This window comes from Phaseolus vulgaris, chromosome 7, assembly GCF_000499845.2.
Source record: "Phaseolus vulgaris cultivar G19833 chromosome 7, P. vulgaris v2.0, whole genome shotgun sequence".
NCBI lineage: Eukaryota > Viridiplantae > Streptophyta > Magnoliopsida > Fabales > Fabaceae > Phaseolus > Phaseolus vulgaris.
The window spans coordinates 32,248,680-32,266,106 of NC_023753.2; the positions used below are offsets into that span (position 1 = coordinate 32,248,680).

Sequence of the window (17,427 nt, forward strand, 5' to 3'; positions counted from 1 at the left end):
TATAATATTATGTTATTTACTTTATTTCTTTCTAAATTTTGCATTTCAATTTTTCCTTATTTTATATTTTTCTATTTTTGTTTTGTTTCTTATTCCAATATATGAGGATTATCTCATTAATTTTACTAAAGTATATAGGTATATAAATGTTGGTGCATATATAGATAAATATTTAATATATGTTCAAATATAGAGAATGATGCAATATTAACACCCTATTATTGCATTATTAGCTTTATTGGTCTCATAAAGTATTCTTCTTTGTACAAATTCTGACATTAAAATATTACTTAAAAAAGAACTGTTTTTCAAAGCAACCATCAATTAATATTACATTACTTTTTTTACAACTATTTAATTCCATCCCATTTGAAAAACAAATTTAGATGTATAAAATTTTAATTGTAACATTCATTGTCACTATTCTTCATCTTGACTGAAAAAAGAAGTGCAAGTTTTAATTTTGTCAACAAATAAAAAAACACAAAGATTCATTAAAACTAATAATATTTTTTTCCACATAATTTAACACTCCTATAATATTAATGTATACAAACTAAATTAACTAAAATAATTACAAATTATATATGTATATATAGACGTCATTAAGACTTAGAATTACTTGTAACAAGTTGGCTGAAAAAGTGAATTCGATTACCACTAATAATATGTTTCCTTTTTATGCTATCAATATAAGAAATTCTTGCTTTTTAGAGTAAACTTAATAAATATTTATTTTTTATACTTATTGAATATTTTGCAACCAACTTTATTATGATGTTTTTTCTTTATTGGCGAAAAGGTAGCGATCTAATCATCAAGTCCAGTTGAAAGTACATAATATAATAATAATAGTAATAATAATAATAAATAAATAAAAATTAATAAATATGTAGAATTTGACATAAAAATAATTAGCATTTTCTTACCATATTTACATGCAAATATTAGTTATTACATATTTGAGAGAAGAGTGAGATATAAACTAGAAACTGATGTTTTTCCCACCCTTCAATGTAAACCATCAAGTGAGTAGGCGAGAGGCTCGGAACCAGGTTTGGTGTAGCTTTTTCACGTCAATATTAGAAACGGGAAACTACACCAACAAAGAAAAAATTGCCCTCAGAAAGTGAGAGAAAATTTTCAATACACATTTTCTCTCTACTTTCTACAATTCTTTGCCTTTCTCTGTGATTCTGCAGCAGCTCTTCTCAGAATCACAGGGTGCAACAGGTTCATTCTTTTTGGCTTTCCCTCAGAATTTAGCTAAACTATGCTTTCTTTTTCACAATGATCGAAGTTCTTCATGGAAGCCTTGGATTATACTTAGATTGGAATTAGAATCTGGTTGGAATTTTTGTTCTTGTTTTTGAGTTGGTGTTGGTTCAGCCAAGTCATGGCGCCAGAGCTAGCCTTGTCATTCTCTGTTGTATCTGTCATCGAAGATGTTCTTCAGACGCACGGAAGCCGCTTAAGCGACATTCACTTGGCATCAAGGAAGGCTGAAGAAGCTTGTACATATCCTCTTTCTCGTTCTTTTCCATTCTTAATTTCTTTTTTTTCAGGCAATGTTCACATTCAATCCATTGACAACGTTGGTTTTTTGCCTAGAGTGAATGACACTTTTTTTTTTGTGTGTGTGTGTGTGTTTTTTTTTTTTTAAATTTGAAATACAGAATTTGGATACTTTGGTGTTATTTTCAATCAGATTAAGTTTCATGTCGTTAATGTTAATATGCAAAATAAAGGATTTCATTAAACATCAAATACAAGTTATTGAAGTGAAATTCTGATTCTGATTGGATATCAATAGCAAATGCATTTAAGGAATCACTAGTTTTGTGGTTCTTTTGATTGGTTGTAGTAAACCCTATATGTTGATGGCATCACAACAAAAAAATACAAGTTTGATAGTTGTTAGAATGCATGAAACTAAGACTAGTGAGTGGTATTGCAGCCTCGAGAAGGAATGAAGCAGCTGGGTGGCTGAGAAAGACAGTTGGAGGGAAAGACATTCCAGATGAGCCTACTGAAGAGGATTTCAGGATTGCATTACGTAGTGGCATTGTCCTCTGCAATGCTCTTAACAAAATTCAACCCGGAGCACTGCCCAAGGTGTGTATGTATGTTCCCTTCTGTTTATGAAATTGAAATCTAGATTATAGTTCTTCTGCCCTCTTAGTATTATTTATGCATGCATGTTGTTGACATTGGATATCAATCAATATCATTATTACTCTCTGACAAATGACAATGATTGAACCTGTATTGTTAGGTAGTTGAAGTCCCCTGCGATAGTGTTATCATTCCTGATGGGGCAGCTCTGTCTGCTTACCAATACTTTGAAAATGTAAGGAATTTTCTAGTGACTGTGGAAGAAATGGGGCTTCCCACCTTTGAAGTGTCTGATTTAGAACAGGTGAGGTTAAGATAGTTCATTTCTATTCATTACTTCGATTGATTCAAATCACTCAATGCTGCACTAATATAATTCAATCTTATTCAACTTTAACATTTTTTTCTTCCATGTACAGGGAGGAAAATCTTCGAGGATAGTGAATTGTGTTTTAGCACTGAAGTGTTACAGTGAATGGAAACTGGGAGGAAAAAATGGGTCATGGAAATATGGTGGGAATCCAAAGCCACCTACCAATGCTAAACCACCTATTCTGAGGAAAATCTCAGAACCATTCATGAGGTCTTTGTCAAAGGGTATTACGTTAGGCGATAAAGATGGGTTACTGAATTATATTTCTACAAACAGTGAAGGGGTTAGAGAGTACTATCATTTATAATCATCTTTTGCTTTTGTGTCTACATGTGGAGAATGAATATAGCATCTGTCTGAGGTTTTTGGTTGGATTGGTATTTGCAGGGTTCTATACCCTCCTTGAATTTACTAATTCGTGAAATTTTATCTGATAAGAAGCAAGAAGAAATTCCCATTGTAAGCGTTACTGCTTATCCTTAGCTTCAATATACAATTTATTGTTCTGTAGTTCATTCTAACTTGAGTTTTTCAGTTTTTACCTTTTTATTTCATTTTAAATTTACTCTCCACTAAAGAGCTAATGTCTGTTGCTATTACAGGTGGTAGAGTCTCTACTTAGCAAAGTCATGGAGGAGTTTGAACAACGCTTGCTAATCCAACAAGAAATGGTGTGCTTTCTCTATTTTGTGGCAAAATTCAACCTCATTAGTGTCACCAATCAAAAAGAAAATTTTCATCCTTTTTCGGTTTGAATGTCTCCTCACAAAACTTGAGTCAAGAGTCTCACTGAATTTTATGTCAAAATTTTTACTATTGCAGTTCAAAACAACTCAAGACTATAAGGCACTGCCTGAAGCAGAGGATTCCAATGTGAAATCTGCTTGTAATGGTGAAGAGGTAAATCTAAGATTTCAAGAGACTTCTGAAAAATGCTCATGCAATCGTATTCATATATTGCTTGGTATTATGATGCAACTTTATGTAACTTAGTTTTCTGTTCAATCAATTATTAAGATGGAAGAAGATGAAGATGTAGAGGTTAAACAAAAGGAATGTGATGATGCGAAGTACAATGTCGATGAAGAACCAAACAGCCAGAATTTTAAGCAGCTAGAGTTATTTCAGCACCAAAACGAGAACGTCCAGGTAACTCGTGCCAGAATAATATCAAATAACCACACTTACACCGTGTATAAGTCTAATACGATACCATATAAACATGCAACTAGAGCTAGATTGAATGGTTTGACTCTAGAGTTTTTCTAGGAAGTCTATTCCTCATGGACCCGGAATAAGTTAAAACACTGCTTCCGTTATGCACTGCGCATAAGATAAAGTAACCAATTTGATGTTGACAATCCTTAGGAATTGAAAATGATGGTTCATCAAACAAAAACAGGAATGCAGGTTCTGCAACATAAATACCAGGAAGATATGATCTATCTAAGTACGTATAATGCTTTAAAATATCCAACATTTTTTACAAAAACATCTATATAGTCTAGCTGATTACTACCTACCCTTAATAGGTAAACACCTGCATGGCCTAGCTTCTGCTGCTTCAGGATATCAGAAAATTCTTGAAGAAAACCGCAAGTTATATAATCAATTGCAAGACCTGAAAGGTAAAACTCAAGTGGTCAGAGTCTAAACAATTTTCTCCCTTTATATCCACAAATTCTGAATATGACTAATAAACCAAATTTGATACGACGATAGGAAATATTAGGGTGTACTGTAGAGTTCGTCCCTCAAAAGGTGCCCAACCAAATCATCAATGCCCTGTCAGTAACATAGATGAAGGAAGTATCTCACTCATAGTGCCATCCAAACACGGGAAAGACGGGAAGAAGACATTTAATTTCAACAGAGTCTTTGGTCCTTCTTCAACCCAAGGTTGGTCTTTCTGTTGTCCTTCCATAAAAGTTATTGTCACTCCATATGTTTTTCTCATGGTTGCTTTTTTGTTTTCTGTAGCGGAGGTTTTCTCAGATACACAACCACTGATTCGTTCGGTTCTTGATGGCTTCAACGTGTGTATATTTGCTTATGGTCAGACAGGATCAGGAAAAACACACACTATGGTGAGGAATTTAGACTAGACCATCTTGTTGCTTCCTCTATGTTTTCTGCATCTAACTTACAAGTAATAACTGTCTTATTGCATCTTTGTATTGATACAGTCTGGACCAGACAACTATACCGAGGAAACGGTGGGTGTCAACTACCGCGCACTGAAAGATCTTTTCCATCTCTCAGAGCAGAGAAAAGACACCATTCACTATGATATATCTGTTCAGATGCTTGAGATTTACAATGAACAAGTCAGAGACCTATTAACGACAGACAGTGCTAACAAAAGATATCCTTTTCTCTATACTAAACTAGTTGCTTTCTTTATACTGGATTAGTGATTATATTGCTCATGTCTGTGACCCTTTAACACTTCATACACTAGAAATTCGCAACAGTTCTCATAATGGCATTAATGTGCCCGATGCAAACCTTGTTCCTGTTTCATCCACTTCCGAAGTCTTAAATTTAATGAACTTGGGACAAAAGAACCGAGCAGTTAGTGCTACTGCCATGAATGATCGGAGTAGCCGTTCTCATAGGTACATACTAAGTTTATCTCTTCAATTCTTCAACTTAAAGCATTGATTTCCTTTCAAAAACATGACCCAAAAAAAGAAAAAGTAGTCTTGGTAACTTCATTATAGATTTTGAACGTTGTATTTTTCTCATTACCATTTCAGTTGGTGGAAAAACTAGCATCCCGTTTTAGTGGGCTAGACTATTAACACATTTTGGTCCTTTTTTTGACCATTCACGTTTTCCATCACAATATTAATTGGTACTTACTTATAATGCTATATGATTGCAGCTGCTTGACAGTTCATGTTCAAGGAAGAGAGCTTGCATCAGGGAACAGTCTTCGTGGTTGTATCCACTTAGTTGACTTGGCAGGAAGTGAAAGGGTTGATAAATCTGAGGTCACAGGAGATAGGCTGAAGGAGGCTCAACATATTAACAAGTCGCTTGCTGCTTTAGGAGATGTAATTGCTTCACTTGCCCAAAAGCAATCACACGTTCCTTATAGGAACAGCAAACTTACTCAGCTACTTCAAGATTCTCTCGGTATGCTTTCATTGCTTTTATATTATATAATTCCTTCAATTACTACGGTTTGTCTTCACTTAGGTGTTATCTGTTAAGGAGGTGATTTGTTTATATGTACCAGGAGGCCAAGCAAAGACACTCATGTTTGTTCATGTTAGTCCCGAGCCAGATGCCATTGGAGAAACAATCAGTACATTGAAGTTCGCAGAAAGGGTATCCACAATTGAACTTGGTGCTGCTCGAGCTAACAAAGATAGTTCAGAGGTCAAAGAGCTTAAAGAACAGGTTCTTACAATTTTGTCCGTGTTCTTAAACAATTAGTACACTAAATTAATGGGTGCGTATATCACTGTATCTGCACATTGCGCATTTTCAACATGAATGTTTCTACTGCCTTCTTTGTCAGATTGCGAGTCTGAAGGCAGCCTCAGCCAGGAAGGATGGAGAATTGGAACAATTTCATCAGTCTGCAAATAGCATTACTGAAACTCCAAAGTCCAAATCTCAATTGTCTTCCATTGCACGGTCACCTACTTCGTCTCATGGAAATCGTAAGCCACCAAGGGAAGATTCCAGTAGCACGGTGGAGGTAACGTGTTGTCAACCGTAACTCCAAGAAATTAATTTAATGCATCTATGCTATAACTTTATTTTTAGAGATGACTCTCATTTCCTCCCGAAAATTTTGACAGTAAACTGATTGTGACAAGCTATCTTGAACACAGAATTAGCTGATCTACTCACATATTTAGTAATCTCATCTTTGGACATAATGATCCTAAAATGGGCATCTAAAAGTACAACAGTAACGGTTCATGCATAGAATGTGTGAAGAGTTTTTATTGTCATTCAATCATAAAGTGTATCATCACAATAATTTAGTTTTTTCTTGACTTTTATAATAATCACCTTAGTATCTATCACAGTAATTTCTTATTCATTGATTGATACCGTGAAACTTTTTACCTTGGTAGTGCACAAAAATTAAATACAAAGAATAGTATGTGAACGAATGCCCTTTGTCAAAACCAGCGATTAATTAATGTCACGCATAAGTTCTCTGAAAAATGGTTTTGTAGGACAAGAAAAGGGCTACCCGGAAGCTCACGAAAAGAGGAAGCCTTGAGCCCTTGGAAATTAGGAACTCACCACCTTGGTCATATCATGCAGAGGAAAATGGAGATGAGGATAATAAGGAATTGGTTTCTGGGGATTCTCTTGGTAAGAGTACAAAAAAAAGGAATGACGGCTTAAGTACTGAAAATAACCACGTGGGAGACTGTGACACAGAAAGCAAACGGTCATCTTCTCCAATGCTAAGTCCCACATTTCTTTCGGACCCTTCCAAAATATGCACGGAAGTGGCCACCACAAATGACTGTGATGAGCTTGAGTTAGCAACCAGTGAAAGTTCAGAATCAGACAAGAGTTGGCAATCACATGCACACGTGCCTAAAACAACCTCTCTTTCCAACGGAGTAGCAGCTAGAACAAAAAAATCAGCACATCCAAGAGAAACCAAGAACCAAGAAAACAGGTATTCATATTTGGGCTAGCTAGGTGTTTCACTTCATGATATACTTTTGTTCTTGTCAAAGGATCATACGTATTATTCAGTAACTGAGACTAACTTTTTATTCCACTTCTTATATCTTTTTTGTGTGTGTGAACAAGGAGTACGATCCCGTCATTGTCTCCTTCATCATCAAGGAGACAACCCACCGTAGTTAGTCAACAGAGAAAGCATCTACAAGCTAAAAGAAGAACTGGAAATGCCAAATGAGAAAGCTGCTCAAGATATTTGGTTGCTTCACCACCCTAACATTTTTGTTTGGGTTTGTGTATCTATAATTTAGTTGCGCAGAGAAAGGTTTTTTTTTCATTAGAGGGGCATTAAAATAGTTACCTGTGTTTTTCCAGTGGTGAGCATGATGAGTTCCATTCCAACCCATCATTTTATACAAACCTGGTTTTTGTAAGAAAACTACCCCACCTTTAGTTTCCTGTGCCCCTTGTTGCACTAGAACTAGAAGATTGATGAATGGAAAGGAGAATAAAGAACAGAAAGACGCAGGTTCATAATTTTGCTTTTGTGCTTCGCTGCAGTTTAACTCTGTTTCCCACGACATTATATTGGCTAACTTTTGTATATAAATATGTGAACAAATGAAGGGTTTGGTTCAGGACAGTGGAGAGGGTTGGAGGGTTATTGGAACACAGTGAAAGTTGTTGGTATAGGTAAAGTTAATCTTTTTAACGTGACTAATTAATATTAAAACTTCTCTAATAGTGTTTATGTTTTTATTATTTTTTAGAATGATTTTGAAATGTGTTTTAGACCGTATTATTAACTCACTTTTATTTTAGTGTATATATATATATATATATATATGTCTTTTAACTACTTTATATTAATAAAATAAAATTTATTTCATAAAAACCAGTATAACATAATGTTTTTATAATATTTTTCTAATTTTGAGATATTTATTTATAAAATACAGTGTAACTTTTTTATATTTTTTTATTTTATAATTTAACTATATATAATGATAAAACATTGATGTATCGCATTGTAGAATTAGATTGATCCAATCTCATTTTTTCTTATTTCAGTCGAATTTAAAGTTAAATAAAATTATTTAATTAAAAATTAAGGTGAAATTTCAAAAATGACAAACCTAGTTCATACTCTCCTCTATCAAATAAGAAAGAAGGATAATGGAGAATGAGAGCAAAGATTTTTTCTTCATTTCAATAAAAAGATAAAACATAATTTAGTAAGAATGGATGATGAGAAGGAGTCCCACACTTCACCTTAGAAAGAAATGGACGAGAACTTAAACAAGAGAATTGTAAAATATAAAATCTTATTTTGTTCTATGTGACAACACTTTTTAAAACATTCGTTCACCTAAAGAAAATTCATTAAACAAATATTATCATTAAAAAAATTATTAAATAAAAATCAATTTAAAAACAAATTATTAAATAAAAATTAATTAATTAATATATTAACTAAGTTATATACTATTTTAAATACTACAAAAGTTATTGATAAAATAATTTTTATTATTAATAAAAAATTTAAATTAATTTTTAAATTAATGTTTATTTAAGTATCAAGATTTTAACAAGCATATAAAATAATTTATAATTAAAACTTGGCAGCTATATACATAATCAACAATCACCTACACAAATTACATACAACAAAATTAAAAATTATTTTTTTATAATTTAATAATATATTTTTTATTTCAATACTTATTATAATAATAGTAATTTTTTCTCAAAAGAAAAAAGTGTAATTATTCATCTTTTTAAAAAAATATTTATTTATTTAATAAAATAAATAAATTAAAAATATTTCAAAATAATTAATAACTTCTTTTTTTAGAAATAAAAATTACATTTATATAACAAATTTCAACTTTTAATATATACAATTTGTCTTTTAAATAATAAATATATTCAATTGTTATAATTTAATGAATAAAGTTATTAAAAAAAATTGTAAGTAAATTCAAATAAATTCATGAAACATTAACTTTTGTTATGTAAGAATTTATTGTTACAATATTATAGTCTTCTATCTAGAGAATTTTTTTTATATATATATATAAAAGTTTTCATTTTAGACATTACTATGCAACTTGACATCTCAGTTAGGCTGACACTTTAAACAACAACCATCTGTCATCACATGAAAAAAAAAATAAAGAAAATACAAAAATATGGGGGACTAAACCAAAACTCATATGCTAACAAAAATGATACATAGACTATAGTTGATTTTTTTTACAATAATTAAGACAAATGAAACATTCACGAAACATTAGTCATAACAGTAAACACAACACAAACTAAGGCAAAGGGATAATCATATTCAAGTTAGACATTAGTAAGTCCATCTTTTGCTCCGTAACATGTATAACTCCATAAAACTCAGCAACCATAGCAGTTTGAAATTCAAGAAAAACGCAAAGAAAGCACCAATAAACTTCTCCATACTTTCACGAAAAAGACCTCCACAAGTAGTAAATCTAGGATACCCTTGCAGTCCCATTAGTGTTAATTTTAACTCAGTCTCGTGAATAAAACTCTCATATAACATGAAGATGACAAAATTTTTTATCACTATTAATACCAAAAAACTTAATCACGTTTAAATCCAACCTATTATTTTTCATTAAAGCTTTAGACGAATCTCTCACTAGACAAGTTAAGTATTTAATTAACGAAATAGCCATAAAAACTTCAATCTTATCCTGAAAAGATAGGATAAAATTATCAAACTTTAAATTAGTGTTTCGTCACCTATTAATTCAAGAAAATTATAATTATTATAAATTTATAATATGTTATAATCCGGACACAAGGCATACTATAAATATAATAAATTTTATAATTTTTGTAAATTCTAGTTAATATATTCTTTATTTATCTTGTCTAAAGTTTTAACAAAAGGTAATGTTTAATTTCAAATTTTATTTCACAATATTAACCAAAAATTACTTTATTATTTTTTTTAATAATTTATTGTAAGTGTAACGTACCAAAAAATATAATATACTAGTTTATAATATATATATATATATATATAAATCATATATAAGTATATATAACGTTCCCAATATATGTCAATTTGTTTTACTAATGTGAACCATTTTTTTTTCAATTTGTATCAACTAAAATAAAGAAAACTTTTACCCAATACTAACTAGGATTATTTTCTTTTATCAATGTTAGCTGTCAAGTTTTCGAAACATAAAAAAGTAAAAAAAAAAAAAAAAACTTCAATCAACAACATGGTAGAAATAAGTAATGTCAGTCTAAAGTTAATATAAACTACTCTGGACAGACGAGTTCAATCCAGAAAAAAAAAAATCTTTGATTGAAAAATACTATTGACTAAAAAAATCATTAATATTAATATTTTTGAAATATTAACAATTTTTAATATTTAAATAATTTTTTTGTTGCATTAGATGCGGTAGTTAGAAAACTTTATCCAAACGATAATATTAAAATTTAATAAATTGAAAGTATCTTGTTTAAATAAAATATTTAAAAAATAAAGTAATTTAAGATAACATCAATTAATATTTAATAAATTGGGAAAAATTCTAAAATTTCAATCTTTATATATAAATAACAACTGCCCTTAGTGATAATTAAAAAAAAGTTTAAGTTGAATAAAAAAGGAAAATTATACATTTATTCTTATCAAATGATGTGTTGAACTATCTTGATTTAATAGGTATTACTTCCCCGAAAATATACAAACTACTGATTTATTAAACTGCAAAGTTTCAGAGAAGATTATAATTTTAAAAATTGAAATAGAATTACTTTTATAACCTATTATTAATTTTTCATTATAAAAAGTGTATCTTTTAAAAAATAAATGATAAAATACATTTAATATATAAACAATAAAAATACTAAAAGTTGCACAATATCTTTATAAAAGATCAAACAATAATTTATTTATTTTTTTGTCAAATTGAGGAAGTATATAAAAGAAGGTGATAGTGGTGGGTGGAGATGATATAAAAATAAGTGGTATCTAATTTTATTTATTTATTTTGATTATAATACTATAATATAATTTAATGAAAAGTCAATGTCTAAAAGAAAAGGAAATGAAAGTGGGCCCAACAATATGAACGTATTATGTGGGCGACAGATAATAACCTTTCCAGCTGGTAACCGCAGGGATACTAACACCACGTGTCCACGTCACCATCATATTCCCTATATATATTAAATTCTTCAAAATTTCTGATTGATTTAACATTTTGAAAATTACGTTTCTCTGTGATTTTTATAAAACATTTTTTTCTTTATCACTTTATATTTAATATTATTAAGATTAATAACTAACGAAGGGTTTTAAAGTTTATAAAAGATTAATCTTTAATATGATTTTTCTAAAACTAATTTGAGGGTTTACTTTGGACAGCTGTATATATAATTAAGAAACTGAACTTTATTGGTATACTAATAATTTGTTATGGATGTAAAATATACTAATTGTAATTTTTTTCATTAAAAAATGGTATTACTCACTTTATTATTATTTAAAGTAAATTGATTACTTTAGAAGAGAGGACGAAAAAGAAAAGGTTGCAAACTATATTTGCCTAAATTATTTTTATTATTTGATAACGCATTTTTTATTCAATAAACTTAATGGACCCCTTCCTTAATAATGACCTATATGTGTTGAGACAATGATTAGAAAAAAAATATACTTGGAAATGGGAAATTAAATTACGATAATGTTGTTTTGACTTTGATTTTATAAATATTTCTTTTGAGTACACTGTGCCAATTCAAATACAGCTCAACAAATTAGATAAAATAATGTTTGCAATAAATTAAATTAAATTATATTTTGGTAATAAGACGAGTATCATTTACCAAAAATATAAATTCAAATAATTAAGTAAGTTACGATAATATTAAAATACGTATAATTTTTAGATTTCTTATTTTTTATTTACATTTAATTCAAGTTATGAAAAAAAAAATATTGTTAATTAGGGTTTTGGATTTAGTCGCATGCTTTAACTTTGCTAATTTTGAGCATTCTCATATATTATTGCGTCTAAAACCAGACAGCGAGCAATCACAGGCGTGATTTTGTTATATTCTTTGTTGAGAAAATATGAATTACGAAATTACATATTAAAAAAATGGTCTCTCAAGAGAAAAACAAAGAAGATATTAAAAAATTCAGCAAAGGACAGACGCTGATGTTTTTTCACGATTGTGACAAGGAAACATGATTTGCTTAGACAAATCTTTGCTTCCAAATTCAAGATAGGGACATTCCAAAATTAACCCCGTTTTTTTATAATTACTAAAATAAATATAAAAGAATGTTATTTACACAAATATCCTCTTAATTCTAAATTTTTCATTAACAATTTCCAAAAATCATTACTTGTTTTATACATTTTATGTTTTCAAAAAATTAAATATGTTTTTTTATATAAAAAGACTAAATTAATTCTTATTCATAATCTAAACATTAGATATGTTACATGTTTGTAACAAGAAAATTATATAAATGCATTTTTATTAATATTTTTTTAAAATAATAAATCAATTTTCAACTTTCTGTTATAATATTATAACGTTTAGGATGATAAATTTATATGAATATTTTAACATCTAAACTTACATAAAAATTTATTTATTATATAAAAAATTGACAAGGACAATTATAATAATTTTTTTTATTACAAGTAGATAAAAATCTAAAATTTAGTAAAAAAAATATATTTAATATTTTGTGAACTATATTATAAAGCTACAAGAGAATATTGAAGACGCGGGTAATCAAAAGAAAAAATAATATTATAAAGCTATAGTTTTTAGAAATAGAGAGCGAGACAGAGAGGGGTATTGATGTAATTTCGGGAATACAGCGTTGCGTTTCATGTTCTGAAGCAACAAAAAATTGAGGTTTACATTTAGGATGAAAACGTGATGATGAGGTGGTTCTCTCTACGCGTTCCCTCTGTCTAGAAACTTTTCTCTACCAATCAAATAACAGAGCAAGCAAAATCTCTCCTTTTCTTCTCTCTCTCTCTCTCTCTCTCTCTCTCCGAGTCCGTGGTGCCTCCATCCACACTCACCCACTAGGGTTTATGATATTTTTCCTCCAAATGCTGAATCTTCCATCTCCACTTTTCAACTGTGAGTGTTGCTTTTCCCACACATCCACTCCCATCTTCTATTTCACTTTATGTTTCTTAGAAACGCAGCATCCTAGTTAGGTGGCTAAGCATAACAGCTAATTATTTATGTGATAATTGTTCAATTTTTAAAATTTGATGGGTTCTGGCAGCTATTGTAATCGCCAATTTGTTGAGAATTTGCTTCCTAATTTTTTAAACTGTATGGCTTTATTTGGTTTTCGGAAGTAAGTTCTTTGTAATGTTTTATTGTAAAATGCAAATTATCTAAGATCTGTTATAGACTTCCAGATTCTTTGCTCTATGTATCTACTGAATAGGGGGAGTTAAAATTAAAATACTAAATGGATCTTACATTGAACATAAACAGTGTGATATTATAGTGGTCTTTATCGCTGCTTCTTGTTTGTTTGAATTGTGTTGCTAAGTTATATATTGACATCCTAAGAGCATTAGATCTGCTTGAGATAATTGAGTCTTTTTGGATTTCTTTTCATTATTGATCATGAATCTTATTATTGCTTTTATTCTTGTTTTCGAATTTGTGTGGATTAGGATTTCTTCAGCGGGGTTCCAGAAATGTTGAATTTTGAACTAAGATGAGTAGGACTGATTCATCTAATATGAAGCAGCCGCCTGTCCCACTGGCAACCCTGATTGGCCGGGAGCTACGAAATGGAAAAATTGAAAAGCCTTTTGTGAAGTTTGGCCAAGCTGGCTTGGCAAAGAAAGGAGAAGATTATTTTCTAATCAAGACGGATTACCAGAGAGTTCCTGGGGATTCGTCAACACTTTTTTCTGTCTTTGCGGTATTATTTATTTTTTGGTTTACATCTTCTGTTGTATTTACTTAACATGATTAGCGTCCTTTTTGCTTTTGGTGAAATGTTTCGGATAGAATATAAAGGATGAGAATATGGCCTAACCTAACATAAGGCTGAATTGGTAATCAGTGATACGGTTATGCACACTGGAGACATGTTTGTTTCTAAGGTTTAGTAAATAAATGAGAATTGAAATGTATGTTTTCTTTCTTCTCCTATATTTTTCTCAGTGATCAAGTGGAGCGTCAATTTATTCCCACAATGGTTATGATATGATATCCATAAGGAATTCTTGATTGGCAGATCTTTGATGGGCATAATGGTATATCTGCTGCTATTTTTGCGAAGGAAAACATACTAAGTAATGTTTTAAGTGCAATACCGCAAGATATCAGTAGAGATGAGTGGCTTCAAGCTCTGCCTCGTGCTCTAGTTGTTGCTTTTGTGAAAACTGACATAGAGTTTCAGAAAAAAGGTACATTTCAGAATTTTCTTTGCATCCCAGTTGTAGTTCACCAAGTGCACTTTTCCCAACCTTTTAATTTCATCTTCAGGGGAAACTTCTGGAACAACAGCCACATTTGTTCTGATTGATGGATGGACTGTTACCGTCGCGTCCGTTGGGGATTCCCGTTGCATATTAGATACACAGGGAGGTGTTGTCTCTCTCTTGACAGTTGATCACAGATTGGAAGAAAATGTAGAAGAGAGGGAACGGATTACTGCCAGTGGTGGTGAAGTAGGAAGACTGAACGTTTTTGGAGGCAATGAGGTATATTGTAATCTTCATATTCCTTTCTAATCAGTGAATTTTTAACCAGCCCATTTTGGTTCCTTGATATATTTTATAGGTGGGGCCTCTTCGCTGCTGGCCTGGTGGATTGTGCCTTTCTAGATCAATTGGTGACACAGATGTCGGAGAATTTATTGTGCCAATACCACACGTTAAGCAAGTGAAGGTTAGCTGGTTTCATTTTATAATATAGTCTTAGTTTATTGATGGATGATCATTTTTGTGTGGATGTGTTTAATTCTAAATTTCAATACTAGCGATATTCTCTTTTTGGTTTGTCAGCTTTCAAAAGCTGGTGGAAGACTTATTATTGCTTCTGATGGCATTTGGGATGCTTTATCTTCTGATATGGCTGCCAAGTCATGCCGGGGTCTACCTGCAGAGCTTGCTGCAAAGCTGGTGGTTAAGGTGATATGATTAATTTAGGGAATCTTACTATTTTTTCAGGAATAGGTGTGCCCATTATATTCTGTACTCAATGCTATGTTCTTGTTTTCACTTTTTTTTAACAGGAAGCTCTAAGGTCAAGGGGGCTGAAGGATGATACAACTTGCCTCGTTGTAGATATTATTCCGTCAGATCATCCTGTATTACCAACAATTCCAACAAAGAAGCATAATATGCTAACTTCCCTTTTATTTGGAAAGAAATCTAAAAACTCTACAAACAAAAGTACCAATAAGCTTTCTGCTGTAGGTGTTGTGGAGGAATTATTTGAAGAGGGTTCTGCTATGCTTACCGAGAGGTAACTGTAAATACTAAATTTATATTTGCATGCTGCCGTTTCAAGTTTAACAATCGTTTTACCTTGTCAACTACGTGGTGGATAGTGAGAACAAAAGTTTCTTTTCTCAATACATGTATCTGTGATACTCAGAGTCTGTTTTCTTAAAATGCAGATTGGGTAAGGATTTTCCATCTAATACGAATTCTGGGACGTTTCGCTGTGCGGTTTGCCAAGCAGATCAACCCTCTGTAGATGGTTTATCAGTGAACACTGGGTCCTTTTTTTCTCCTCCAGTATCTAAGCCATGGGAAGGTCCGCTCCTCTGCACAAACTGTCAGAAGAAGAAAGATGCCATGGAAGGAAAAAGGTCTAGCATGCCCTCAGAAACAGTATAGTAAACAGTATTGTAGTAACATAGTAAATATTGGTATAATTCTTCTCTGGCAGTGTGAGCATGCTTGCATAGTTGGGTGGTGATTGTCTAAGGTGTGTAAGAATGAGGTTGAGATAGCCAGATTAGGTCTATTGGAGGTTGTTGCAAGTTTGTCTTTGGTGTGTGTGCTCTGCTGTTGGACTGACAGAACAAACAACGTTGCCTGTTAGATAACTTCTAATAGTTTGGTACTAACGGCTTGTAAAATTAAATGACAATTTCATGGTTACCTCTTTGTAGAGTTGTCTACAACTATTTGCAACGTCTTCATGTGTGACTGTAAGACAACAAGCTGATAATCTGTATAAAAACAATTGAGATTGCGACCCATAATTTGCAATTCACCCTATTATTAATTAAGGATATTCCAGTAATTGTGTTTGAAGTGATTTTCTGACGTAAATATTTCAGCCATATCTCAATAGGTTTTCTGTAAACGTGAGCTTTAGATGGAGAGAATGGTTAGTTTGATTCTTAAGTGTATGAAGAGTTTAATTTAATTGTAAATTAAAATAAAGTTTCTAAAAATATTTTTATCCTTTACATTTATTTTCATTTTGAACATATCTTGGTATGTAGTTGTTAAAATGTAATTCAGTTTTGTTATTATTAAAATATAATTTAATTCAAATTTATAAGATTTAAATCACATTTTAATAAATGATAAAAATTGAAACATGATGAATTGAGACAAATAATAAATGTGAAAAGTGGAAGTTATTTATTTATTAATATTTTAGTACCAACTTATTTATTAAATGCCTATAAATTTTTTTTAAAAGAATTAAAAGTAAACAGTAAATTAATATAATTAGAACACATTAATATAATTAAGAAAAATAAGAATGTTATAACATATCTTACCCAGACTCTTTAACCCTCCATAAAACGTGAAGATCTCAAATTTAAAACTCAAACATTATAAGACCTTGAAACTTAAAAATAAAAATAAAAATATTTAATTATCGAAAAATTTATTTCATTGTACTAATAGTTATATAAAAAAATTTAACTGTATTAAGATTTTTTTGTAATCGTGAAAAATGAAAACACACTGTAGACCTATATTACAAGAAAATCTTAGAGTTGATATGATAAGATGAAACACACTCAAATTAAAATAAGACTTCATGACTTTGATTAGAGATGCTCCATCCTTCTCTAATATACTTTACTATCACATGAGTTATTAAAATTATAAAACTACGTAAAATTCAATTTTAATGGAATCTCGTTACGAAAAGTATTTAACTAGCACCCTACTATTAACCAATGAAAAAAAGTATATTAGAAAGAATACATTAGTCTATAAATAACTCGTCTAATG

At 30.8% G+C, this 17,427-nt stretch overlaps 2 protein-coding genes across 3 annotated transcripts; both read left to right on the forward strand.

Moving 5' to 3' along the window:
* Positions 1-987: 987 nt before the first annotated feature.
* Positions 988-7,693, forward strand: LOC137830058 (kinesin-like protein KIN-14G). Its single transcript, XM_068637154.1, has 19 exons — positions 988-1,514; positions 1,958-2,115; positions 2,276-2,419; positions 2,535-2,771; positions 2,876-2,947; positions 3,091-3,159; positions 3,311-3,388; positions 3,506-3,637; positions 3,857-3,938; positions 4,021-4,116; positions 4,211-4,387; positions 4,469-4,575; positions 4,675-4,853; positions 4,945-5,106; positions 5,376-5,629; positions 5,733-5,896; positions 6,018-6,200; positions 6,691-7,148; positions 7,286-7,693. Exons 1-19 carry the CDS (start codon positions 1,397-1,399, stop codon positions 7,392-7,394), a joined length of 2,979 nt encoding a protein of 992 aa, XP_068493255.1. The 5' UTR covers positions 988-1,396; the 3' UTR covers positions 7,395-7,693.
* A 5,371-nt stretch (positions 7,694-13,064) lies between these two features.
* Positions 13,065-16,474, forward strand: LOC137830059 (probable protein phosphatase 2C 5). 2 transcript variants are annotated; one of them, XM_068637155.1, is made up of 8 exons: positions 13,065-13,324; positions 13,879-14,132; positions 14,451-14,622; positions 14,702-14,919; positions 14,999-15,106; positions 15,223-15,348; positions 15,453-15,685; positions 15,840-16,474. In XM_068637155.1, the coding sequence occupies exons 2-8, from the start codon at positions 13,923-13,925 to the stop codon at positions 16,060-16,062; spliced, it is 1,290 nt and encodes a 429-aa protein (XP_068493256.1). In that variant the 5' UTR covers positions 13,065-13,324; positions 13,879-13,922; the 3' UTR covers positions 16,063-16,474. The 2 variants fall into 2 exon arrangements, with proteins under 2 accessions (XP_068493256.1, XP_068493257.1); XM_068637156.1 differs by lacking the exon at positions 13,065-13,324 and adding an exon at positions 13,407-13,550.
* Positions 16,475-17,427: the final 953 nt, after the last annotated feature.